General features: G+C 39.5%; 1 protein-coding gene and 1 long non-coding RNA gene across 2 annotated transcripts in view; one reads left to right on the forward strand and one right to left on the reverse strand.

Annotated features, from left to right (window-relative positions):
- mapk10 (mitogen-activated protein kinase 10) overlaps positions 1–22,738 on the reverse strand; it is a 43,360-nt gene extending 20,622 nt beyond the window's left edge. The window contains 7 exon segments of the mRNA XM_051938148.1: positions 412–577; positions 2,845–2,983; positions 3,449–3,507; positions 3,986–4,115; positions 8,024–8,193; positions 9,359–9,430; positions 22,485–22,738. Of these exon segments, the coding sequence (XP_051794108.1) occupies positions 412–577; positions 2,845–2,983; positions 3,449–3,507; positions 3,986–4,115; positions 8,024–8,193; positions 9,359–9,430; positions 22,485–22,550 (802 nt within the window). The 5' untranslated portion in view covers positions 22,551–22,738.
- A 122-nt stretch (positions 22,739–22,860) lies between these two features.
- On the forward strand, positions 22,861–27,454 carry LOC127530775 (uncharacterized). Its single transcript, XR_007937421.1, has 2 exons — positions 22,861–24,040; positions 25,853–27,454. It is a non-coding gene; the product is annotated as an uncharacterized LOC127530775 (long non-coding RNA).
- Positions 27,455–27,650: the final 196 nt, after the last annotated feature.

A 27,650-nucleotide genomic window follows, 5' to 3' on the forward strand; every position in this document is an offset into this window, starting at 1 on the left:
GATACAGACAAGGAGCAGAAGAAAAGCAGAAAAAGTGAAAATTAGAGCCTGGCGGGGACTAACTGGTGGCTGGATATTCGAAGCCGTAGAGCCTGCAGGCTTCCGTTCTTGGGAGGAGTATGGCTAATGAGTCATAGCTGGGCTGGCATTCAATCGCATGTCTTGATGTTCTGGTGGCTTTTAATCAGTGATTCATACCTCCAACACTTCAATTCACTCAAGTGCAGCTCATACTCAGGATACTTTCATTTGAATCATCATCAAACATCTGTGTAATTTTGTTTTCCTCACCATTAATGCCCCTGAAAAATGAGCTCTTTTGCTATAGTCAGATGCTCCTGCTGTCTGTTGTAGTCTCTATCAATGGACTATGGATGATTAATCTCTCAATCACTCTGTGTTCATCCTCACCGTTCTCTTTGTATCCCATTCCCAGGATGACCTCTGGGGCTCTGTAGTATCTGGTCACCACATAAGGGGTCATCATGAAACTGGTGCCTGCAGTCCTGGCCAGACCAAAGTCCAGGATCTTCAGGGTGCAGTCTGACTTCACCACTATATTGCTTGGTTTGAGATCCTAGTGAGAGGATAAGAATGACAGAGAAACTCTACATAAGTATTTTTTCCCAAATGTCTCCCACGGACTGCCACTTTAATCTATCTATTAATATCGTTTATGGTTAAAAATAAGGAAGATTGACACAGACAAGTCCACTGTGAGAATACAAAATTTATCTTTTCATTTAAAGCTGGGGCATCATTGGGCAAACGTTTCATAATAACCTTTGAGAATATTGGAATTCAATCTGTCTGAAAGGAAACTAGACTTCTGCACTTAATCAGGCTTGAGAAAATCTGACAAAACGGCATTTCCGTTGGCAACGGATGCAAGTAAACACAGATGCGCATGCACACCCCTTCTGATGATGGGTTAACAGAAAGTCCTACAAGGGAAGTCATTACTCAAGAATTGGCAACAACTGCTTACACAAAACAAAGAAGATGCACTTGTCAAAGTCTGACAGTAACCGCAGTGAAACAAACTCCTATGACTGGGCAACTTACTGGTCTTCTGGGCATGTAAGCAGCTAATTTGATTTATTCTGTGACATCTAAATGTGTCGCAGTGGTGGGTTAAGTCCACTTTGATTTACAATGCAAGCTGGCGATAAGCGGCTACGCTGTTGCTAGTTGTTCATCCTTCCTCGAACTGCAATCAAACCACACGGTTGCAACTAATGCTAATCTGATCATTTAATTACATGTTTACATACCTGTTTATGATCATCCTTGTGTTGCATGCTCATATGAAGCACAAGTCTACTAGCTTAGCTTAGCACAAAGATTGGACACCAGGGACTGCTACTTTGGCTCTGTCTGAAGGTAACAAAATCCACCTAACAGCAACTTTTAAACTCAATTAACACATATCTTATTTGTGTAATCACAACAATCAAGCCCTAAAAATGACATCCTGACATTTTATGGGAGTATTTTTTGAGTCATAATGTTGCTGCTAAATAAGTGTTAATTAACCCCAAACAGGAGGTTCAGAGAGTGTTTTTTTTTTCTTTTCCCGTCACTTTTTTATTCACTGTTAGCAAATTTTTCACTGCAATACATAGCTCTTTATCTCTATGGAAACAGCACAACCTGGCTAGAAGCAGAAAAAACTTCAGTGTCTTTTGTGCAGTCTAACAGAGTTAAAATGCCATTAAAGAAGACAAAATTTAGCTTTTTTGCTTATGTCTTTTACTAAAATTGTAAAGAAAATGAAATCAATATGTGCATTTCCCATGTGCCCACTGCACCTCGTGTTTTTCACTCTATTCTGCATATCAAATATAGAAAGATATTTCACCATGCTGAATGTATCTTCCAACGACTGGCTGACAACTTGCTCCTCTGCATGCTGTTTTTGAGCCATGTTGCAATTACTTTGTCAGTCAAACGTGCTTTAACTACTTTGTCTCAGTCTCTCTTGTCATCTCATCTCTGCTTTTTGTAAACGCAGAAGCTGCTTACGTGGCTTCTTGGTTGCCATGAGCAGCGCATAAAATATTAAAATAATGTATTTTAAGGGCTGTACAGTGGATTGATGCTTAGCACTGTCGCCTCACAGCTAGAAGATCTCTGGTTTGTGTCCCGGCCTGGGATCTTTCTGCATTGAGTTTGCATGTTCTCTCTGTGCATGCATGGATTTTCTACGGCTTCCTCCCACAGTTCAAAAACATGCTGAGGCTAACTGGTGATTCTAAATTGTCTGTACATGTGAGTCTGATTGTTTGTCTCTATATGTAGCCCTGTGACAGACTGGTGACCTGTCCAGGGTATCTCCTGCCTTCACCCTAAGTCAGCTGGGATAGGCTCCAGCAGCCCTAATGAGGATTAAGCAGTTAATAGATAATGATTGGACATGTTTCAATTTGAACAAGATCTGGAGCAAGTGATTTATTTTTGGAGAATGAACAAGACATGTAGAATAAAGTAATTATGATGAAAATATCACAACTTCAAGCTTAGATTTGGTTAATTTTCCTCATGGAAGGACATCATACTATACACCTTTATGAACCGAATGATGAAAATCTGATCATTGTTTCTGTTTAGGCGCAATTTTGGCCTTTTTTCTTAAACGAAACAACCTGACCTTTAAACAGTCTTGCAGGTTTAGACGGTTAAATCCTGTTGAATTTCCTCATTACTACCTTGGAGTGTAATTAACATCTTATCAATGTTAACAGATGTCGGGTCACAAATTGGTACTTCAATGGATTCAAAAACCCACTCATCTGAGCAAATTCAGCAGATGAACCAGAAAACTGAACTGTCCTGTTTTCCTACCCTGTGAATGATGCCGGCTGAGTGCAGATGTTTGATGCCACACAACATCTGGTAGAGCAGGTAGGACATTCTCTCGTGGTCGAGCTCCATCTGAATCACCTGGCACAAGTTGGCATCCATCAGCTCCATCACTAGGTACCTACAGGGAGAGATTTTTATTGAAGTGTGAGCGGTTACCAGAGGAGTGACTGATGACTTATTCAGCATTTGAGGAGTTTGTCGTCTCCGCAACCCTCCTAATGTCTCCGACTGCAAAAATGAAAAAGTGCCACAAAGACGCATGAATCCCTCTGCAGCACGGCGTACCGAGAGATTGTTTTAAAAGTGAACATACACTCATTTATCATTCAGGATGAGAACCGGATACCTCCAGCAGCCTCACATTACATCTAGAGTACTTTCACTGTCTGCACTCCAGAGGTAGTGTTGTCACAAATGCAGGTGTGGAGGAGTAATGAGAACATAATGCATAATAAAATTGGTCCCGGTTTTTTCTTCGGCATCTATTATACCCGATTAAATGAAAACATCTGTCTGCCCTTTGCTGGTTGTATGTGTTAAATCGATATTTTTCATTATGCAAAGAAAGGTTTATTATACTTACACATCCTGGAATTCCTCTAATGATTTCTGTGGTGTGAAGACATTTAATAAACTGATAATCTGAAAGAGAGAAGAGCATATAGAGGATCAACATACAGTGGTTAAAAATACACGCGTGTAATGAAAGAGGGGTCGGGACTGTGGATGCAAGTTGACCCTGGAGAAGGACACGGCAGAGCGAGAGACACGGAAGAAGTGAAATGGAACAAAAGAGTGGGGATAAATGTGGAAGATAGGAAAGGGAGACAGAAGAGAACAAAGAGTGGCGCTGGTGATTACATTCATGCCTTGAAGTGCTTTCTGTTTCACTCTCCTGCCAGTTCGGTACATTTCTGGAGGCGCAGAATTTAGCACGGTCACAACATTGCAGTGGCTTGTCTGCATTTTGTAGCGAAGGGATTTATCCTCAGACAGAAATAGACGCAGACTGGGGAACAGTTTAAAAAGTGTGCTTCACTCTGACAATGGATGCATTTTTTTCCCTCTTTCCTGCATTCCTTCCCTGCTTCCCTTGTTACCTCTCAGCTGAATCACTCACATTTTTGTGATTGACGCATTTCATGAGCACCAACTCCCGGTATGCCCTCTTGGCGTGGGTCTGGTTCTGGAAGGGTCTGCTCAGCTTCTTAATGGCCACGTTTCTGTCCAGGACAGCATCATAGCCCGCACTGCAGTGGAGAAAAACAACACAAATCAGTATTCTTTTAGCATTCGTGGCGGGATGATTCTGCCTGCGTGTGATTGCGTGACAATGTGACGATTGGTGGTGAATGTCATCGGTCAAAAAAACAAAAGGATGATTTCTCACATCTCCAAGGAAACAACCGCTCATGCAAATAGATGGCAGATTGCTATTTTAAACTCGTAACTGTATCTGTGAGGACAGCTGTTGTTAATATGAATGAACACAAACAGACCAGATGTGTTCATTTGTTAGCTTTATAGCTGTTTATATATATGTGTGTGTGTGTGTGTGTGTGTGTGTGTGTGTGTGTGTGTGTGTGTGTGTGTGTGTGTGTGTGTGTGTGTGTGTGTGTGTCCACTGTATATGCTAAGCTAAGATAGGTTTGGCTTTTTTAAAAAACACTTTCTACACAGACATGAGAATGTCTCCCTAAATGTCAAATTATCATTTCATTTTTCCCTGCCACAAACTCTGATGTCTCATGTCAATATTTGGTAACATTAATCCTCTGAGCACCAAGCACTTTCTGGGTGTTTTTGCTCATATTTTTGTCATATTTTTAGTCACTGTGGCCTCATTTTTCACTGCAGTACAAAGTCCTGCACCCCGATTGAAACAGCACAATCGAGTTGAAGGAACTCAAAAATGTCTTCTCTGCATTTTGACACAATTCTAATCACAAATTCATAAAAAGAAAACACTAACATAGATTTTTTTTTTATTATTTTACAAAAAATCTTAAAAGTGTAACAACACTTAGTAGCTCTACATACTGTTGGCATTTTACTACTTATATTTAAAAGCAGTTTTCATTCTTGTTACCTGCTCAGCATATATGCCTCTTACAGTTCAGCCAAATTCTTCCAAAAAATTCCTATATTTTTGGGAATGTGACTGTTTGTTACAGCTAAGTCGCTATTGCCCCTGTGGTTGCACTAAGGAGCATATAGTTTTCTGTTATTTTCAGAACATCATTAGTGCAACTGGTTCATTTTTAGTGCATTTTTACACAAGACATGTAGAATAAAGCGATTTTGATTGAATTAGTGTAAGAAGATTTGGTTTGTTTTCTAGACAAAACTGCACAGACTGTACAATATGATCGAGGACCAACAAAAAGTTGAAAATTTGACTGCTCTTGGGGCTTTTACAGTTGCTGGCTCTAATAAATGGTGTCATTTTGGTGATTTTTCAGTGTTAACATGGCTTTCAAACTCACCAAAGGGGTTTGAAGGTCAAATGGTCAATTTATTATTAAAAAATGTACAAATGTTGCTGTATTACAAGCAAAAAGTAAATACTGAAATGTAATGAAACAGGTGAGGATATCTAAGTTATATGTAGATGGTTTCTCTTTTAGTGACCATTGCAGCAGAGTGCAAAGTGCTCTGCTGGCTCAACACAATCCCAACCCCCGAGAACCTTCTGGGATTTTAGCTCTTTGCGGCGAGTTATGTTGGCTTTCAATGAACGGCGGCACAGCAAAAGCAGCCATAAAGATGTCACATCACATTCTCAGCTCTATTTCTCTGAGTGCGCCTTTTTTTTCTGACAAATTCTCCCTGTAAGATGCCGCAAATTGAGTTTCAAGGCATCTGTGCGCAGGCTTACAGTGGATGGCTGGGCGGGACGTGCCGTGGTTCGTCATGTCTCCGTGGAGACCGCAGGCCAGGGATGATGTGTGACCATGGAAACAGTGGAGCCTCCATAAAAGCATTGATCCAATAGGGATTTAAGCCAGTCATCACTTTTCTAGCCGAGTGAAAGATGATGTCATGACCAGCTAAACTACTTAAAGCCTTCATCCCTCCTAAGATGCTTCTGAAAGCTCATCCTGACCGAAGCGCACGAGTCATAAGGGCAGAGATGTGCACAGATTGGGATGTTTGTGGGCGACAGTGTTGGCAGAGTGAGTCTTAGTTGCGGCAAAGACAGGCGAGAACAAGTTTTCCCTCATTACCATGTTCTCAGGCTTTACTGAGAGAACAGTTTACTGATTGCATAAGAAAAGCAGAATGCAGATAAGCTTTTGGATCACCGTCTGCTTGTATGCACATTGTCTGCTGTGCCAAAACTATAGGGAGGTAATTCTGTGCAACACCAGACAGATGTTCATCTAAATGTGATTATATCTCCCAGTTGAGGATTAGGCTGAACATACTGCACCATAAGCAAGTCATGTTTGAATTATTTTGCCATTACAGTGTGACCAAATTGTAAATTTCTGTAGCATGCTAACATGTAAATGAGACTATTTTCATGGTGCGTCCTATTTGATCTCTATAATCAGTCAGATATGACATCAGTCTTGGGGGTCTGATGCGGTTCGGTCGTGGTAATACCGTCACCGTATGACACCCTGATGACAGCTGTGGGCACAGACAGGCAGCACACAGCAGAGCAGGTTAAATTAGATTTGCACTCGCTGCCATCCATCGCTACAATATCCTTAAAATGGGCACAATCCCAGCATTAGCAGTTACAGCCTGCCCAAGCTCCTTTGCAAATGCACAAAATTGCTTTGGAACGGAAGGGGAGAAGGGCTGAGGGCATGGGAAGCAAAGGAGGGACAATGAAAGAGGGCAAGTGGAGGGCAGAGGCTGCTGAGAGAAACTCAGTCTTCGCATATTCTATATAAGACGCACGGAAATAAAGCATGTCAAGTCGGGTCGTTGCGGGGAGGATTTCCGAGGCAGGTATATCGCCACGGTGACACAACATTAGCATGAGTATAACTTATAGATCTGCCGGGTGATTTGACAAAGAATGTAAGATGAATTCCTTTAAGTGGAGCCTTGGCAGTCGTTCCACTGCATTCTGACAGGGCAGACATGAGTTGAATTACAATGAATACGAGCTCTCTCTGCAATCTGGATTAAAGATTCACTTAAGTGCCCGTCTTGTTCGGCCCTTATGGCGCATACATCCATATTCTGAATAAAAGTTGTCATCGGCTCAGAGGACACAAACACAGTCTCCACGTTTGTTATTCCATTACAACAGAAATGCTCATCTTGATTCTTCTGATAAATGTCATTTTAACATGAATATTTGCCAAGCTGGAGTATTTATCAGCTTCTACTATGGAACACAGGGCTACCGTTTATACACTTTAACCTGCTGAAGTTCAAAGCCTGTGTGAAAAATAACCTAAAAAATCACAATATTTCTCATGTCTCATTTGAAAACTTGACAAAAATGAACTATTTACTAGAATTTAAACGGTCTTTTTGGCTTATTTACTTTATCATTTAGCCTTGTTTACAAGATCGTATTAATGTATCAATCAAAATGTACCACAATGATAAAGACACAAGGACATTTTTCACTTAACAATGCCATATTTTTCCAGTTCATATCAATAATTATCTTGGCATTAAAAAAAAAAAAAAACAGTCCATCTCGACTTATTATAAGACAAAGCATGGGTGTATTTTTTGGTGTTGTATAAATAAATGTTCATTCGCATCACATTTGTTTTACCTGCTTGTCCAAAAATATCAGAAAAGTCTCCATTCACATTGCAGCTTTCCTTGTTTACTGGTTGTTTTTCATTTTACGCCACAACATCCCTGAGTCACATAGCTGAAGGATGTGTTTTACATCGTTATAATTGCTCAGCCCTAAAGGTTTCAGGAGAACTGAGAATATTCACTATTGCCAAATTACCACCATTAAAGCTTCGTACAGTCCTCTACTGCATTCACCTCAACAGCGAATACAAGAAACAGCGATTCTCCTTCTGTAATTACTCTCCATAGCAATAAACTACAGAACATTTATAAAAACAACTAACAGCTGAATGAGACAATCACATATTAAATATGACACCAAAACAGCATGAAATGATATAAAATAGGTTATAAAAGAGAAGCATTGTTGAGTTCTTACCAGACTATTCCCTGAGCTCCAGAGCCAATGGGCTTTAAATTCTGGTAGCGTTTTAAAACTGTGAAGGTAGAGTCTCCCACTTCCACACTGTAGAACTGGTTGTCCACTTTGCTTTTGCTCATGTTGTAATGCTTGGCAATATATGACACATCCACTTGTTTTCCAAAACCCTGCATTAGGCAAACGTAACGGAAAAGTTAGTCATGCCGAAGATCACTTTTGTGCTTACTTACCGTCCAAAACACATCTGAAAGAGGTAAAGGTTCCATTAACATATTAACATTTCACATTATTAAACCAATTAACCAATCAGCAGTCAGCGTGTATTTAGCTGCTGCTTTTCCAAACGACAAAAAGTGTGTGTTAAAGGCTCATTGGTACAAAACGACAGAACACACAGTACAGCTGAGTTTACATTTACACCGTCTCCATGCAGAAATGTAACCTCTGTAATAGCCACGTAATGACATTAGTGCCACTAATGTCTTTACTCGACTGAAGACATTATTCTTTTACTAATGTGCACACAATAATCCGGCTGTAATTACTCAGGCGGAGCAGTCAAACAAACGGTGCCACAACAAAAATATCAGTTCGTTAGAGACTCTGTAATTACAGCTGAGCTCACAAACCAAGCAAAGCTGTAATACTGTATTATTAAGTGTGACAGACTTCCATGAAAAACTAATATAAGTGATGCAAGACAGTTGAAGTCAATACGGCTGACCAGTCAACCAAACCTATGATCGAGTTATTTCGCTACATCAGACTGTAGTCTTTGCTGTGGCACCAATAGAGGCGATTAAACAGCCAGTTTCACACTCATGTGTAATGCAAAGATCCCATATAATCAGAGCTACAGCGGTACAGCCTGTAGCACACAGACTGCAGATTTTGCATTTTATGAAATTACATCCCCCAAATGGGTTTTGCATTTAACGCTGTCGGGAAGCCAACAGGAGACAGGCGATTAAGCGTCAGTTAGAGAAACACTTTGCTGCTTTGTCTTCAGCAGAGATCTCGGTTATAGATGAATTCCTGAGGTGTTGAACTTAAGTAGAGAATCACCCGAATCATTTTTGGCCTTGCATAATGACTTTATCAACACAAGGCTGAAAGCGCTTCACCTTCTGAAAAATAAAAAAACTCCAGAAGCACATTACACTAAAGCTCCTAATTGAAGCGTTTTGCAGAGTCTTTATTAAATGCTGTGAACACAAACTGGCTCCGGAGTCATTGTGTGCACACACAACAATAGCAAAACACACAGAGCAATGAAGAGGGAAATGGAAGTGAATGAATACTGTACCTTTTTTACCTGTAAGGAACACACACCTGACAAAAGGCTATCTTTACATCCAGGACTGGTTGGCTGCAGTTATATAAGAAATGTCTGCTCATAAATACCTGGAAGACACAAAGAGAAGAGAGACAGAGTCAGAGAGGAGGCACAGGAGGTGTGAACTGGAGTAGCAGGAAATTTTATTATGTGAGCTGCAAATTCTCCCGTACACAGCAGATGACGACAAACGAACAGACTGAACATACCCTGTTTCAACATGAAGACAAATAACAGCAATGATCAGAATCAGCTGTTATACCCAACGTTAGAGATGAGCTGAACTATCAATTAGGTGTCATGATTAACTGCCGACAATTTTAATACACAATTCAAATGAATATCTTGTGTTTTGAGCTGCCGAAATGTGAATAACTTCTGCTGTTTTTTCTCCATTGTGACAGCAAAGTGAATATCTCTGGGTTGTGGACAAAACAAGACGCTTGAGGACGTCATTTTGTGCTTTGGGAATCACTGATCAACATCATTTTATGATATTTTATACACCAAAACAACTAATCCATTTATGGCCTACTAAAATAGTAATTAGTCGACACACTATCCAACAAGGGCAGTTCCATTTCTTATGTTGTCTCTGAGAAACAAACATTTGATGCCTTGTCTTTCTCTCCCCTGGTGCAGGATTCTCTCAGAACATTCCCTGCTCTGTCCTCATCATTCTCAATAAAGGTGAGAAAACAACAAGTCACCTCTGCCCACTCCTCTGTAAAGATGAACTGACCAATACATCGATTCTTCATCAAAGCACAAAAGAACAAGGCTATGACCAATGGCGTGGTTTGTGCTGAAAATAAGACGTGAATAACTTGTGCTATTGAGAAGTGAAAGAGAATACAATGTTTTGTTCATGACATCTTGTCATTTATCTTCCGCCTTTTCACTCCTGCACTAAGGCTGATTCCATAGCAATGTCTCCACATGTCAGTACTTTTGAAAAATTATTACGTTGTAATCATTTTCATGTCTGTCTGTTAAACGTGAAGCTTATCAGACGTAAGAAAATCTACTCTAAAGTGTATGAAATAATCTATTATATGTCCTAATACTTCTTTTTGGTATTTGAAAACATTTCTCCTCTCATCCAAGAGGCCTCTTCATCATTCAGCTGACTGAATTGACTCGATCATGAATCAGGCCAAAGGTTTTAATGCAGAACTCCGTTTGAAAAGCGACAAATTTTAGCTGCAGAGCTTTAGTCATTTATATTTTTTTATATTTTGGCAGTTACAAATCAAAATGTTCCCAGCAGCAGCTCAGTCAAGCATCCTATGTGCGTTAATTAAGACTCTATATTTAATCATTTTTCATATTTGTGCAACAGCATGAGGACTGGAAGCTTCCCACATAAGAGATGAAGTAGCTTCAAGAATCGACACCGAGTTTGGATGATTTCTACTGAAACTCTAAGTATTAACATGACCCGACTGAGAAGCAGCACACACACATGAAGCATCATATGTCATTCGTTCAGTATGAATCCATTTTGATTGGCTCAGATAAACAGTTGCTGGTTGCAGCTTCATATTTAGTGTGGGTGGTAATCTTGTCATCAAATGCTGAGAACAAAAACCAACGAAGCTTATTTCCAGAAATGTCAAACCAGTCTTTCCAAAAACATGGAACACTTCAAAACCACCCATCTGACAGTGGATTTGTTCTCATTACATGCTGAGTGTTCATCGAAGGGTCTTTCCTGCATAGAAGAATTTTTGGCCCCTAAGAGAGGTTTTATCCGGCGCCAAAATGATACGAATTGAGAATAAAACGCATTTTAGTCAGCTTTGTTCAATGAGGTTTCATTTACTCAATCATAATAGACATTTTTCTCCACCAAATGGCCAGAAATAGAGGAAAATGCATAGATTCTGGTCAGTTTTTACTCCACAGATCAATTGTGCTCATTGTTTTGCACAGTCAGCCCCCAAAGGCCCATTCTGAGCCAGGAAAACTCCTATGACATTTAAGTTGTACAGCTCTTTATGTTTGTGACTTTTTCAATCTTATCACTATGGATACAAAAGAAATAAGGAGGTATCATAACAGAATTGCATAAAAATTGTATTTTTTGCTCTCAGTATTACTTGCCAGATGGTTGACTGCGTGGAGTGCAATGAAATGCCAAGTGCAAAAAAACGCATCCTGCTAGCATGCAAAGTCATAAAAAAGCACCGTTCTATGATAACAGGGTGATTAAAATTGAAACCTGGCAACAATGAAACTCATCAATCTGTCTTCTGTTATTCTGTTTGACATTTTACACACTATCACTTTAGTAAAACAAAGTAAAATGTTGGCCAACTGGGTTAGTTTGGATCCGAGTTCAAGCAAACGCTCAGTAAATGTTAAATAAGTTAGAGGAGTTCAAAGTTGTGACAACATGCAAGTGGTATGTTCCTTCCACTGCCAAAAGAAATAGATTATTCCTGGGAGAATACTAATTTAATTCTTTTCTTCTCATGAAAGTGAAAGTACATTGACCATCCAATCGACCAGTTGACCCGAGGACCACGGCCCTCATATGCACTCATCCAAACTCCCATTCTAACTCAAAGACACTGACCTATTCAACCTCCAGGGGACGTATGAGTTTAGACACTGAGAGGATAATGTGTGCAGTTTCACAGGGCTCCACTTAATGCTGCTATCATAGATGAAATAAGCCCGAGAGGAGCCAGAACCATCTGAGGCTGCATTTGCATAAAAGCAGTGTGGCGATTTTTTATTTTTTTGGCAACGCTGGGAGGCTTTCTTTGTGAAAGAACAGCTAATGGGTCAATTTGGCTTAAATGTAGATTTGCCAATTTTCCCTGGCTTTTTCTGTCGGCGGATCAGTTCAAACCATTGCAGGGGCGAAATAAAGAGGAGAGAAAGCTCTGAACGACAGCGGCTCCCACATTAAGGCGGAGCGAGATGAGCTGCAGCTCTCGCCCACAATGACTTCAAGGGTTTTCCAGGTAATGAATCTCCCAATGTGCTAATGATCACGTCTTCTGAATAAATTGATACATGGTGTTAATGATGATATCTCAAATAATAGAAAAAAGACTAGTGTTTACGCATTAGGGTGGGCGTGTGGTCATAAAACCCTCACAAATGTCCCAAAACTGTTTGGAGAAAGACTTTTTTTTAACAATCTAGAAAGTCGATGAAAAGAAGTGACACTGTGTGTTGCTCTAAGTGAGAATAATGTGGAACTTTTGGGACATGAATGCAATTTTTAGCTCCACCAATCCTCTAATACTGTCACAGTTAAAGCTTTAATGTCTGTGCTAAATCCAAAGGCAGCAGGGGAGCTTTAAGAAGAGAGATATGGGACAAAGGGTTGAGATTTCTGGTTTTGGCTTATTCCACCTGGCAGATTGTTACAGTACAGTGGCAGCGGACATTCCTGCTGGGTGTGGTGCATTTGAATGAACCACGGCGATGTGTGCCGTGAAATAAGGAGCAATTAATTAATCATTCATTGAGGAAATAGGAAAAGAAAAACTGAATTAAAAATGCAGGCAAGGTGAGGGCTGCGCATGCGATTTTGGAGCCCAATTCATGAACAGTCCCTGAAACCACTATTGTAATTTCACACCACATCTGTACGTTTGACGCGACAAACATCACGCCGGCCACATTAACATGCCACAATATTTGCTATTAATCTAACAGGTCAACACTGATCGGCCCTGACACCAAGCTAGCTCTATCTGTGCCGCTCTAATCTTTAGCCATCTATGTACATAAGATATTAAAACCCTCACAAGTCAAAATGTTTGTCTTCTACCACTGTACACTATGATAATTCAAACACCACTTGGATCATCTCTGAATGGGAGCAGCTTGTTATATAGTACTGCAGTCCAATACCAACCTGGACATTTGTACCGATTGGTGACAAATTACTGACTCTACATGGAGAAGATCCAGGGGCTCTGTTTTATGATTGGGGTATTTTTGGCATCATTTGGGTCCTTTTGGACTGCAAATCAATACAAAGTTGTTCTGAGTGATCACCTTAATCCTACAATGAAGCATTTCTACCCTGATGAGAGTGATCTCCTCCAAGATGACAACATCCAAAACCTCCAATAGGTGTTCAGCTGGGTTGAGATCTGGTAACTGAGAATGCCATAGTCTATGAGTCATATCATCAAAGCGTGTGAATCATATGTTATGGCATTCACAGCTACCAGACCTCACACCTATGGAAGATTTTGGAACAACATATTAAACAGCTCTCTCCACTACCATCATTAAAACACCAAATAAGGGAATATCTTTAGAAAAAATAGGTGACATCTCTTTAGCAGAGTTCCATAGACTTGGAGAATGAATGTTAAGATTCATTGAAGCAGTTCTGGTAACACAAGACTGAATCTATGTTGGTTTTTCCTTTAATGTGTTACTGACAGCCTTAGATCAATTGCCATATTATCACTAAATTGACAGAGCAACCAACGTGTTCATTAAAATAAGAATATCTTCAGATGTAATGCTTTTTTTTTTTACAACACAAACAGATGTGTGAAGAGTTCCTTTGATTTAAACCGCCAAACTGACAGCACGGTGAATATCCAGATTCCACAAATTGAATGAAATACAAGCAGAACCAAAGACGGAACAAACACCATAAACAGTTCACCTCGGAGCTGTCATCTTAGTAAACTTTTACGTAGCTCAGAACAATACTTAACAATGCAGCTTGTGAGTCAAGCTGCCATGTGTAATTCTGAGAGAGAGTTAATCACAGAGAAGCAATGACAAACCAAACTAAATCACACTGCAGCAAGTCCTGTCTTCCCTGAAGCCCCACAGAAAGTGAGATTCTGCACTGGTTTGTTCAACCCTTCTGTCCAGATTCTGCTGATCGTGGTCACAGTTGAAATGTTGCTCTAGTTGGAGCTAGACAACACTCAGCACCATTTCTTTAAATACCCATATATCATTCTGGCTACAATATGTCTGATCAGTAGAAGCCAACAGCAACTGATTGAGAGGTGGAATAAGCAAAAAATAAAAATAAAAAATCAGGTTTTCATCTGCAGCTCATTCACTGGTATGAGAGAGTGGGGAGTGGGAAATTATGTTTGTTTTTTTGGCAAAATTCAGGAAAATGTTTCAAATTGTAATTTAATAATTAGTAAGTGAATCCAAAAAAAACAAAACACACAAGTTTCAACCATGAAATTTGATGAGATTTTGTACTTTTATGTTAACTTTGACGGAGATTTCTTGCATTGTGCTTTTACACTGCTCAGTCTGTTGCGCTTTCCCCTCTACTAGATGGGCCAAAAAGAGGTCAACAGCTCTAAATTTACCAGAATTAAGTAAAATATGCAACAAACCCAACATGTAATGTTCTGTTATAGCTAATGTAACATATTAAAAAGGTCTATGTTTTTCTAATTGCAAGTTTTTCTATTTCACTGAGAGGACTTTAAAAGTGACAGGAAGTTGTCAGTATCAGGAAGTAGATCAGTATGTAATTCAAAATGGCTGCTCTGGTTGCACCTGGGCTAGTCCAGCGACATCTACACACATCTTATGCCTTTTGCAGCATCGTGGGTAAGTAGTGATTTATATTGCTTTTATGTGCAATTGGAAACATTTGGGAAATTTGTTGTTGGAAACTTTCTCCAGCTACTAGTGTGAATGGTTGCTAGTTTATATTCTACAATATGTCCATATGAGATTAATTATAAATAAATAAATCCAAATACAAGTGATATTGTTAAAATATGTTGTCGTATATTTCATGTTTAATTTGAGAAAAATAGAATTCATACATACAACCTGTATTGTTAAAATGCAACTTCTACAAACAGATTCATTTGTTTTAGCTAATGAGTTGAAATGTTTATAGTGCTTATGTGTACATTTTAAAAGCAATCATGGCATTTCTCATGCCTTTTGCCTGTTTCACTTTCACCCTTCTTTTAATGCCAGTAAACCTGTAGATAAGGAGTTGAATGTCTTCAAAGTCATGATGTTTGAAAAGTGTTTATCTGGCTGTCAAATTACATTCAGCATGTAGACCGAGGACAGTACATGTAATTGGCCTGTATGAGGGTGTAGGGTCTCAGGAGGATAGATAATGAGGATCTGTCGAAAACTCAGAGTTGTTAAGTGCTGTGGGTCAATAAGTTATTGAAAGTGGCAACCATTAACAGGAGATCATTTTGGAGTTGTGACAAAACCAGAATACCCTGAAAAAGTGCCACTTGACTGCTTTTTTTTTCTTCTTACAAATACAGTGCCTCAGCTGGTACAGATGCTACAACAATACATTTCCTGATACCTGACTTCAAAACAGCAAGCTCAAACTACAGAAAAAAGTTTCATTTTGAAGCATTCAAATTTCCAGTTGCACTTTTCTGACACTCGGTTCCTCTTTATAACAAGGCGGTTTGATGTTCAGTTGGGGAAAAAAAGAAAATCAGTAGAAGATAGTTGTATTAGACAACTTTTGCACGATATGAGCACAGCACTGGCAAAGTTCTCCCTCCTCTATATGCTGCTCTTGAAGCTTCAGAGAGTTGCTTAGCATTGCATCACAGCGGAGAAAGCAGGAGCGGGCGGTGGGATGTAAAGGATCCTTCGCAGCATAGATTCTATAAAACCGACTATTTGTTGCAGTCAGGAGGATGTTTAGTAGTGCTGGTTCGACTTCTGATGTTTGATTGGGTGTTTTTTTAATTTCCCAGTTCGAACAAGACAACGCAGAGTCTGTGTCAAAGCGATTTCATGCAGCATGCACCCATCAAGGCCAGACCTGGACTGTACAATCACTGTACCATGTCTGCTGTATAAAACCTATGAACGTGTGGGTGAAAGGTGGCATTTTACAATCAGATTGGTGATCAATATGGCAAAAAACACGACTCTAAAAAGAGCACTGCTGCTTAGGGATGCAGATTTAAGTCGCACTGACATAGTGATTCAGATTCTGACATAAACAGGCATCAGAGCTCATTGTGTAAGTGATTTTTGGCCTCGACAAAGAAACTCTCTCCTACTCACACAGGAGTACATTCACAGAAACAAATCTATCGCACAATCACAAAAGTCTGAGTCGGCAGCACTGATTGAACAACTGTTATTAAGAGAAAGCTGAAGAAAACTCAAGAATGGAACCGCTCCAAAGGCAGTGTGGAGGAACACAAAGGAGGTTTTAATTATCTCCAATGAGATAACGCTTATTATGAACGTGGCTGACCATTAATCTGCAGTGCTGCCGTGCTCTGCAGTTGTGGCTCGCCCTTGTTAGTTGGATCCTGGGCATTCTGTTACATCCGCCCTCGTGGGCACAACAGGGCCTCAGGCGAACCAGTGATCACTCTGCATGCTTGGAATGTAAAGTCCCATTGTGCAGCAGCAGCAGTAGTTCTTAATCCTGGTAGGACACTTCAGGTTTTACGTATTTATCGCACATACCTGGCAGAAAGGTAATTAGTCTCTCATTAGTTGACTGGTGGACTTGAATTGAGAACAGCTACCATTAAAGGTTGATGCAGTGCCGTATCCGTAGGCCACAGGCTACGGGTACGGGTCCGTATCTGTAGACACTACCACAAAGTGACCCACTAGTTTCTTAAGAAAGTTGCACATTTATGCTACTCTTCTAATCTCATGTTTTTCCCAATAAGATTTTCTCATGCATTATTCCAGGATGGTTACTTCTGCCCCCACCAGATCCGCAATAAATAATCTAAATTTTCTACTTTCCTTGTGTTTTGTGTGTGTAGTGCTTCACTAACAAGTGAAATCAGGCACAAACTGCATATAAATCAGGCTTAAACAGTGCATAAGCCCATCTGTACAGACTTGCATTTCAATAATATTTTCTCATGCCTTTTCTAATGTTTCATTGATGGGTTTTCTCAATGTCTTATTGTCTATTCTAATGGTTTGATATTGTTCATTAGATTTCTATCCTTGGTCTTTTGTCTAAAGCACTTGTACTTCCTGTTTTGAAAGGCGCTATTGAAATCAAGTTTAATATTATTGTTATTATTATTGTAGCTCCATTTAAATGAGCAAAACTGAGGAGCTTTAGTTTCTTTTTTTCTTTTCAGAAATCCCTATTGTCTCTGACTAGGAATGGACCTGATTCACAGCAGGTATTTTAGCTTGTCGTAGCAGGAAAAAGAAAAAACTGTTAGTGATCACATTGAACTGAGTTGGTCCAGGGTCCTGATGCTGAATTGTCACAGTTTAATGAAAAATGTGATGAAACCAAGCTAAAGCTGTTTCACTATTTCCTAATATGACAAGAGAAAATTTCTGCTGTAAGAAGGGTCTATTTTCTGTTTCTGATTTGGCGACTTGTAATATTATAAGAATGTGGCATTAACAAAGGGGTCAAAAGGTTAAAAAAAATCCTGAAGAAAATGGTGAAAACACATTCATTTAGACATTTTGACCAACTTGTCAAACATATTTGGAGCTAATAGCATTAACACTGACTGGGTTTAGTTAAAGTCTGCCAGAGAGCAGTGCCAGGCCTTGCTGTAAACAGTTCCTTCACAGCAGGTAAAGCTCTGGTGTAATTACTAACAGTAGTGATGACTCTGCTCCAGCGATGTGACCTGGTGAAGCCACTGAGTCAGCACACGAGTGGTGAACGAAATGGAATGCAGCCATGTCGTTTGTTACAGTTGTGATTTTCTTGCTGTGACACGACAAAATGACTCCTGTGATGAAGGAGCAGTCAGGCTCCCACTGATGGAATGAAGCTACCAGAGACGTCATCAGTTACACTGTGCTTATGTTCCTGCTGTAAAATGATTTTCTGGTGCTGAAACGGAGGACATCAACTGTTGACGGATGCATACACGTTACTCCGAGTTTGCATGCAAATATCTGAACACATCTGTATTCCCAAAGGTTTCTGGTAGATTTTTCACACACTCTACCTCCTTGCCTGATTAAAAACAAATGATGTCAGCCACAATACAACTACAATGAAAGCAAAAGAGTCTACAGTAAAATGCAAAGCAGCCATATAAATATTTCAGGTTCTGTGAGTCTGATCTGCAGAAACACTGTTACATGAGATTAAAAAACATTCTCTTATATGAATAGTTAATGTGGGAAAGCAGTAATATTAATGCTTTTGGTCAAAATTATTGCTAATATTTTCAGCTGGCTTTTCCCATAAGTTTAAAATCCCACAGACTATTATTAAAGAACATTTTATGTCCTGTGACATACTTGAAATAATAGGCACACGTGTGACAGCAGCGTTACAGCATGTTTGAAGCAATAATGATAATTTGCTTTTAGCCGTTTTCATCCAATCTGCTTTCAGTACACAGTCAAATAAATACTGTAAAATTGCAGCCAAATTCACAGAACAGTAGTGCCATGTTTTCCCTAAATACTGTAAAGTACCGTAATGTAAAACTTGCTTTCTTTAAAGGCAAAAACAAGAATGACTGTTGAAAAGCTGCTGTACAAACTGACACTTTTAAAGTCAACAGAAGAGTCCACAATGCGTTGTTTAGACATGCTTCTTGATTTATGCAGCTAAGATTATTATTGCCAACTGATGCACTGAGATCTGCTATTTTTATATATTTGTACATCAGCTTCACTCATTTTTCCTTAGTTTTCAAATCAAATTTTCTACACTACAATTTGCTATATTTTGGTGCCTTTGTATAAATAATCCCACTCCTTAAAAACTTGCCTTACCCTTTATTGTTCTAGGCGATTTAATGGTATATGCATTTTAAATATTAAACAACTTGAAAACATGCCAGCAAACAAGAACCTTCAGGGAATATTGTGTGAATGTTCCCGAAAGAGTCCTGTTTTCTGGGATTGTTATTTATGGTAAATCTTGTAATATATGTCTGCAGTTCACAGTAGCGTACATACAAATGTTGTAACTTACAGGCAAAAGCTACATAAATACAGTATATTATAGGAAAGTCCATAAACCTCATAGTCTATTGCTGTGTGCTAGAATCAGTATTGTTGTGGAAATGCCATCCATTACATTAATTAAAATGTAAATTACAATTGTAACAGTGAAATACCAGAATTTTACTGTAATTTTAGAGAAAAAAATGTTCTAGTTTATACATTTGTCATTCTGTTTCTGGCCTGAACATGTCAGTACTGTGTTTCTGACTGTAATCCTTGTTCAGCACAGCCATGCAGGATTTAAACTGAGCTACAGACACTGTTTAACATCTGCCCTGAACTGAGCGATTGACTCCTAGAGGGATAATGTTGAAGCACAATGCTCTGGTCCGAATGTCCTCAGACACCAGTGTTATTGTTTGCTTACATATTTATCTTTGCTTTCTGTCCTCTCTCTATTCTTTCTCCGTCATGAGCCTGAACGCTGCACTCTTTGTGAATGTCACACAATGCGCACCACAACACTGTCCATCCACGTCTTCATTCCTCCCTCCATCCTCAGCCCCGATGGGAGCCTGCGTTTTCCCCTTCCTGCCTCTCTTTTGTCCCTCCCTCGCTCCCACCATTCCTGCTCCCAGGCTCCCAGCCTCGCTGCAACCGTCTCCCCTCCCCCCTCCATTGTGAGTGCTTGGTTCAGCAGCCTCAGCCTCTCCTGCAGTATGCAGCGTTGCCTTGCCTTTACGGTGCAGCCTGAGCCAAACGCAGTACAGCCTCCCCGTTTGGGCTCAGGGGAGGGGAAGGGAAGCACTTCAAACTGCAGGCCCAGCCAGGAAAACAAGACAGCTACTGACTGCCGAGCCCATGTACGGGGCTGTGAGAATCCGAATGCTCACTGACGTCTATTGATTGGCTTCTTTGGAGCTGAAATGTGCTCATCCTCCCTCTGTCTGTGCTCCTGTCTGTTGTCTCGCTTACATAGCATTGATACGCTTTAAGTAAATAAGAGGGATGTTAGCTGGAAACCTGCTTACGCTGCAGTTTTCTGATAAGCTGCATGGTAACAACATGTACGACTCTGGCAGGTGCTGAGCACAGTCATCTGATTTACAGCTTTTCTTACAAAACCTGAAAGACATTGAAGTAGAGGAGGAGGGCGAGACTTTAGCACACTGTGGGAAACCACTGTGGCTCCTCTCAAACAACACTCCTAATGCACAAGATAGAAAAATACTGAATTTGACTTGATCATAGAGTTATTCTTGACTACTTGAATTCTCACTAAATTTCATCTTGTACTTGACATTTCTAATACATCCAATTATGTGCATCCTAATAACAAATCAAGTTTTGGCTTTCTGTACCTGCTTCTCTGCCCACATGATCCCAACATGCTATTTATTCACAATACCAACCTTTAATGAGTGCATTTAAAGATGTTTCCATCATTTTCATTCATCTAGATTTAAAGCCTCAATCCACAATCCTATCAGGACCCCTCAGTTACTACAATATCTTAACTTGGTGGGCTCTAATTCTCTTTTATACATGTGCAGGCGAGGAGATTGGGACCAAATCTGACCGAGCTTAGAGTGTTGCACGCGGCTATCTGTAAAAGCAAATAAAAGCTGCATATTTGTCAGATCAAATCCAATTATGTAACAGCGCATCTCACTCTGCAGGCACATTTCTCTTTTTGTTTGTAGTGGTAAGCAATACGGCAACCTAGGGGAATAAAGTCTCATGCAGCAAGAATTTAATTTTGAAAAGTGGACAAAATAAGATATGAAAGGACAGAGCAGTGCACACTTATATACAGTATTTAAACTGTAAATTACTCATAAAATGATACACTTTAATGTCAGCATCTATATACATTTGATTCTTTCTTGACTCTTTCTTATTTATCCTCCTTAATTCACCTTTTTTCCTTGTTTTCTTTGTTATTTATCATGAAACTACTGTTGAATTTCTGTTCCATTGCTACAGAGGGATGGATTATTAGGACCACAGTAATCCACAGCAAGAAACAACTCTCAGCCAGGGTCATTGGGTGATGACTGACTGTGCCAGTGTCCCTCGGTAATCCATCGTCTTCCAATGATGACTTTGACCTTCCTTATAATTAAAAGAACCATGACAGAGAGGCATCCGAACGACTGATGAGGATATTTCAGTAATTGATGAGGAGCAAGAATCGGAATGTTGGATGAGAGCTTTTTTAATCAGCCTCTCCCAAAACAGCTATTCCGAACTGGACTTGGTGCTTAAATGTTTGTTTGTGTGCCTCTTCTCCCTCATTATTCTTAATTATGAGGATTTCAGCAGAATATTTGCAAAACTGATGTCAGCATTTGTACCACTTTCCTATGTGCGCCAGATGAAACAATCATAAAAAGAAACTATTCCATAGTTTGCTGATTAATCAAGCCTACAATCCTCCCATTATCTCATCTTAATACATAGCTTTATATTATTACATAACATAGGATTATACTGTGCCGATGCTCGAAACTCTGCGAAAACAAAATGGAATCAAATGCAAGTGTTACAGGGCAGCATAATGTTAGTCTGCTGGTGGCTGTTTCCATTGATGATCCTCCATTGAACAAACAAGCTACCTCTCCACAAATCAATGCCATTCATCATCAGTTTGTGTAGACCTGCAGCGGCTATACTAACCTCGGGCGATTGTTTTTATCATTTCACACCGCTATTTTTTTGATATTCCACTGGAAATAATCTCAATATTTGCAAAACACATGATTTGTCACAGGACGACGGATGATGAGGAGGACAAAGGGGATGGGTGAAACTATTTCTGTGTTAAAGGAGGGACGTCATGCTCCTCAGCCTCTGCAGAAACACCCATAAAAAAAAGGAGCTTTGTTTAATTGTTAAGCCTGTTCCCTGCAGCACTTTCACCAGCGTGCATGGAAGCCTGCTCCTGAATAATTCAGCACCCAAGGTCACAGCGCTAAAAACCTCGCTCTTTTCTGCCTGGAACATGGGAGAGTTTGTTGTGACAACCTTTTAAACCTTCGCTGACTCCACGGCAGCAGTAATTAGCCCGTTGGCTGCAGGCATGATCAAACATGGGGTGAGAAAATACATATATAAGCACAACAAAAACAGACCAGGGAGCTGAAAGTGATGCTTTTCCAACAACTCCTGTGCAATCAGTGTAATAGGTCATGTGGCCCTAATGAAAATGTGCCCAAAACAAAGCTGATTTAGAGAAATTACCTTCCTCTGTCGCTTTTTAATCCACTTCACAGAATGCAGCCCACATTGGAGGGAATAACATCCCATCCCCTCTGCATTACGATGCTTTCAAGTTCAGTTTTTACTGACAAAAGCCTCCCACTTCCCCCGAACATGCACCACAAACACCTACATCTCCAGCAAAAGCGCTACCGAGGAAATAAAAGCACCCTCATGGATCGATGGATTAATTCAGGCTGTTTGCTGTGTAGTTTTCCTGCTCTGATCTGAAGCTGGTCCCTGCTGAAGTAGTGACAGTCTGCATAATGCACAAGGTGCGCAGCTGACTTCTGGAGAGGGAGGAGGAGGAGGAGGAGGAGGGACAAACCCTGCATGGTAGGCCTACAGTATGTTAGCCTGGTTTGTGTTTTGAAGAACATCCACCATCCATTTGCACCACTCCTGCACTCCCAATCAAATATGCATAACTAGTAGCCCAGAGAGACATTTTCCCACAGAGGAGGGATGAGCTGCAGAGAAATGACAGATTTTTTAAAAAGTGGGCTGGATGTGGGAACAGGAAGGGGTGTTAATGTGCTTTTTTTTTTTGAAGTAATGATGAAGCAGTGAGAGGATGGAGAGCGGATTGGACAAGATTTAGCCAGGTCAGGACTAACGCCATAATGAGAGCTGTTATAAAACAACATCTGAGGCAGTGAATGAATCAAACATGGGCTGACTTCTTCTTCTTTTTTTTAAAATAACAAATCACTTTCCCCCACCGGAGGCATCACTAGTGGACTTCATTAACCTTCCCTTCCAATCAATATTCATCACTCCACCCTCCAGGCGAGCGGAGGTCCAAGCATCCACATCAAACAAACCCCCCGGTCCGGGCCTTACCATTCCGTGCCAGCTGATGACGATCCCAGTCCGGTGCCAGTCCGTTTCAAAACATCCCGACGGGGAACGCTGCGGTGACCATCGCTGAGGGCTTCATGGAGACGATCCTAAAGATGGGTGGAGGTGTTGTTGTTATTGGTGGTGGTGATGGTGGACAAGGAGACCAAAAATTTATTTATAAAAAAAAGAGGCGATGAGGAAAAAGAAAAAAAAAAGCAGAGGTGGACGGAACCGAGGTTTGCTGATGCTGAATCACTCTCCCCCAGCTCACCACCTTGCAACCATTGTGCTGCAAGATGCTGGCTGTACCATTGTGGAGCTACCGGAGCAGAGAGAGAGAGAGGGAGAGGGAGGGAGGAGAGGAGAGGGAGGAGAGAGGACGGGGGGGGGAATATGTTGCCATGGTAACCGAACAGGAGCACGTCTGACGTCAAAGCCTGAGCAGCGAGAGAGAGAAAGAGGGAGGAGGAGGAGGAGGAGGAGGAGGAGGAGGAGGAGGAGGGATGAGAGAAGAGATCACATGGAGGGTGAGAAGGGGAGGAGCCTCCAGCAGCATCCCAACGCTGCGATCACGAGGCTCCAGTGAGAATACAGAGCTGGTGTTACTGGTGAGGCTTTACCCCCACCCCCACCTGCCAGCAGCATCTCCCATCAACCATCAGCCTGCAGCATCAGAGACACACTGTGGATTATTGGTTAGTTAACAAATGTTCCATGTTTTGTTAAAATAAAATGAGTTATTTTAAAAGTAGATTAGTTTACAAGTCAAACTGTAAATAATGTCACCTTAGAAAAGATTGCCGTTTTTATTTTTTTTATTCTTTTTTACAAATAGTAATTTAGCATTTTGCAATGGGTGACTGTAAACTTACATATTCACTGTATTTACATCAGCAAAGTAAGATTAATTTATATATTTGAGATCATCACTTGACATAATTTCAAAGACAAATTGCTAATGTAGCAGAAAATGTATTTTTCAAAAAGGCTTTGATTGTTGTTTTATAGATTTTCTCTGTTCAGTTCAGTTAAAGATAATGTCTAGCAAAATCAGAAAATCAAAAGTTTTACTTTACATGTTAACCTTTAAAAACAGCTTAAATTTGTAAATAATGTCCACATATAAGAAATTAAGTAATTCAGTATTTTTGCAATGTGTGACTGTAGAATTACATTTTCACTATATTTATATTGGAAAAAATGTGATTAATTTATATATTAGATATTATTTTAAAGAAAAAAAATTTGTCCATTATTGACTGAAATTTAGCTATAAAAATATAGATATTTCTTTGAATTTAGTGGGGAAACAAACAGTACAGAAACACATACAAATATGAAAATATGAAATATAATAAACTGCAATAAAAGGAATACAGGAACATATCCCAGCTGAACCTGTCCCCATTTCTGTTGAAAAATAGTGCTAATTTTCTTTATTAATTTATTTTTTATAGATATTTTACATCAAGTAAAACATTATTATATTAAATGTTTTATCATTTTATTGTAAATGGTTTGCACAAATGTAAATAGCTTTTTTTTTAAAAAGAGATGCTATTTTTAACAAAACTGAAATGTACATATAAACCATTCTGCAGCTCAAACTCATAAAATCTTAATCAGCTGTAAGGAGTTACATAATCATCTAAACCGCTGTGCCTTCTGGTTTATTTTATTTATGTAGTCTTGCTGTCCATGACTCTTTTTTTTTTTTTGCAAATAGATAAGTAAGAAAGAAATAAAGAAAGATTTTTTTTAATTTCAAGAATACACAGAAACACTTAAGAACACAGAAATGTAAAATCAATAAAAATTCAACAATAGCAACTTAAAGAGTACAAAACAAGTTCTCAATAGCCATTCTTTGTTTTTTATTGTTTTTATATAGATGTCTGCCGTAAAACAATATTACTTTTTGCTGTTAATAGATTTTTATGTCAACAACTCAAAACAGAACAAAAATGCATTTATGTTTTTATCCAATGTAAAATGCATAACAGAATATTTATGTAATTTTAAAAAAAAGATATCTAAACCATTCCTGAACCCATAAAATCTTAATAAACTGTAAGCTGTAGCATAAGCTTCTAAACTGATGTGCCTTCTGGTTTATCCCATAAATCTAATTTTACTTTAACTTTCTGTAAATTCCTTGTTTCCACAAAACAAAGCAAAAAGTAGCAACAGTGTTCAGCAGACGAGTAACTAAACTGAAATAATTAAACATGTCATCTGTAAATGTGTTTGGATTAACCGAAGCATACAATAGCAACAGTGTTAAAGCCTTCAGTAACATCTGTATGGCTCATCCAGATGTGAATACCCACATATCAGTCTATACAAATTTTCACTTAATTTGTGATGTTCTAAAGCTTTACATCTCTTATTTGAGGCTGCATTGACAGATTTTTGTTCCCTGAAAAGGAGAAATGTGACAAAAAAGTCTGACAAGTACAATCTAAATTTATACTCTAATTTTAAACTCTGTTTTTGTCTCCTCCAAGTTCTGAGAAAACAACATCCAAGTGTTTGCCTTGTTAAAGGTTTGTATTTCTTCGCAAGCTGGTTCAAGATGAAGAGGAGTCAAATAAAGAACCACTGTCTTGTGTCAAATGTGCAGCAAGTTTTTGGGGAAATCTGATGGTGACGAAGAGCCAGAGGTTCCTGTTTTGCTTCAAGCTCTTAATGAATCACTCTTCATTGAAATAAATGACTTGGAAAAACTGGTAGAACACTAAGTCCAGTGCAATCAGCTCACATACAATGCCTCTAAGTTAATTTAAAAGTGTGAAAATACACCAGCAGCTTCAACAAGACACTTTACATCCAAATCAGATTATTACACTCCTAGGTTAGACTGATTCAGACCTTTAAGATGAGCTTTCAATTCTGGGAAAAGTGGGGATTTACCACCAGAGCTACAAACATTAGTCTAGCTTACAGTACATTTATTTCTGAAGGCTCGCTCATTATTTACTGCCAGAACATGGCAAGCTTTTATTTTAACTCGACACAGACTGAAGACCTAATTTCAAAGTTGGTGCAAAAGAGCTCCGGGAAACTGTTTAATGCTCTCCAGCTGCACCCAAAGGATAAAGCTCCCCGTCAAAAAGCCCATATGCCTTCCACCAACAGCGCCAGGTGCCCCACATATCAAAGACTGTCATGACAGGCATAGCCAGACTTTCAAGGTTTTAGTGCAATTTGCCCTCAGGGCTCAGACCAGCACCGAAGAGGAGGTATTAAGGACAGCACAGGCAGAAATAGAAGGAAGAAGAAATCTGCAATTCAGAACCCCTTAGTTACACTTTATGAGACACAGTACATCCAGACTGTGTCTCCGGCTGGGGGCCCCGCTGCCTGAGGTAATGTACAGAGATTAAAGGCTGGTGAGACAAAGGAGACGCAGCACACAACACATCCCCTGACAGCACTTTATCAGTCTTATATGTTAAAGCTTATGCCAGAAATAGCAAAAACCAAAGCCACCTTTAACATTGGACACTTTTATAAACACAATACACCAGTTCCACATTCACTTTGCCCTTCTCTGTGTAGACTCGGGACAGCTCAGGACCTGCAACCCCTAAATGACTCAACCTACCCTCCTCCGCATTTCCTTGGAAATGCCATAAAACTGGAAATGAGGAGGCAGCTTTAAAAAAAATAAAAATATCTTTCTAAGTCACCCTGTTGCTCTCTGCAATTCACAGTCTGTAATAAGGCAGGTTGTCTCAAATGGGAACATTCATTCAACATTTTGTCGGAGGCCTCAGTGCTTGTAAGAGATTTGATATACTAAGTGAAACAGTATTTGCACAAGCGTTAGTGAATATTTCACTCACAGATCCATGTTATTCTTAGGATCCTGCTTTACAAGATAGCAAACACTGATTTAAAATTAGATATAGATACTAGAGAGATATACTTTTTTTATTTTCATGGAAAAATTTAGGCTGGATTCTGTGAAGCTGGACCTGTAAACACATATGGGTACACAACATCTGCAGACTGGATTATTGAGCACACCTATTAAAAGTACACATATAAAAAACATTAGTAATAGTGCAAATAGTTAAAAATGCTAAATAAATAAATTTTCAGTGTTTTTTGTCCTGTAGCAGAACTTCTGCGGCCAAGTTGTTTAAAGCATGGGATGGATTACAGAGTAATTTCTTTACCTGCATAAATGTACACTGTTAAAATCGCTAAATGATTTTTTAGAGCACATACCAGCATTTATTTGTACTTGTCAACAAGAAAATCTATTCACAGTGCTTGTCAGTTGCTCCATTGTGTTGT

Source organism: Acanthochromis polyacanthus, chromosome 18 (assembly GCF_021347895.1).
Source record: "Acanthochromis polyacanthus isolate Apoly-LR-REF ecotype Palm Island chromosome 18, KAUST_Apoly_ChrSc, whole genome shotgun sequence".
NCBI classification, from domain to species: Eukaryota; Metazoa; Chordata; class Actinopteri; family Pomacentridae; genus Acanthochromis; species Acanthochromis polyacanthus.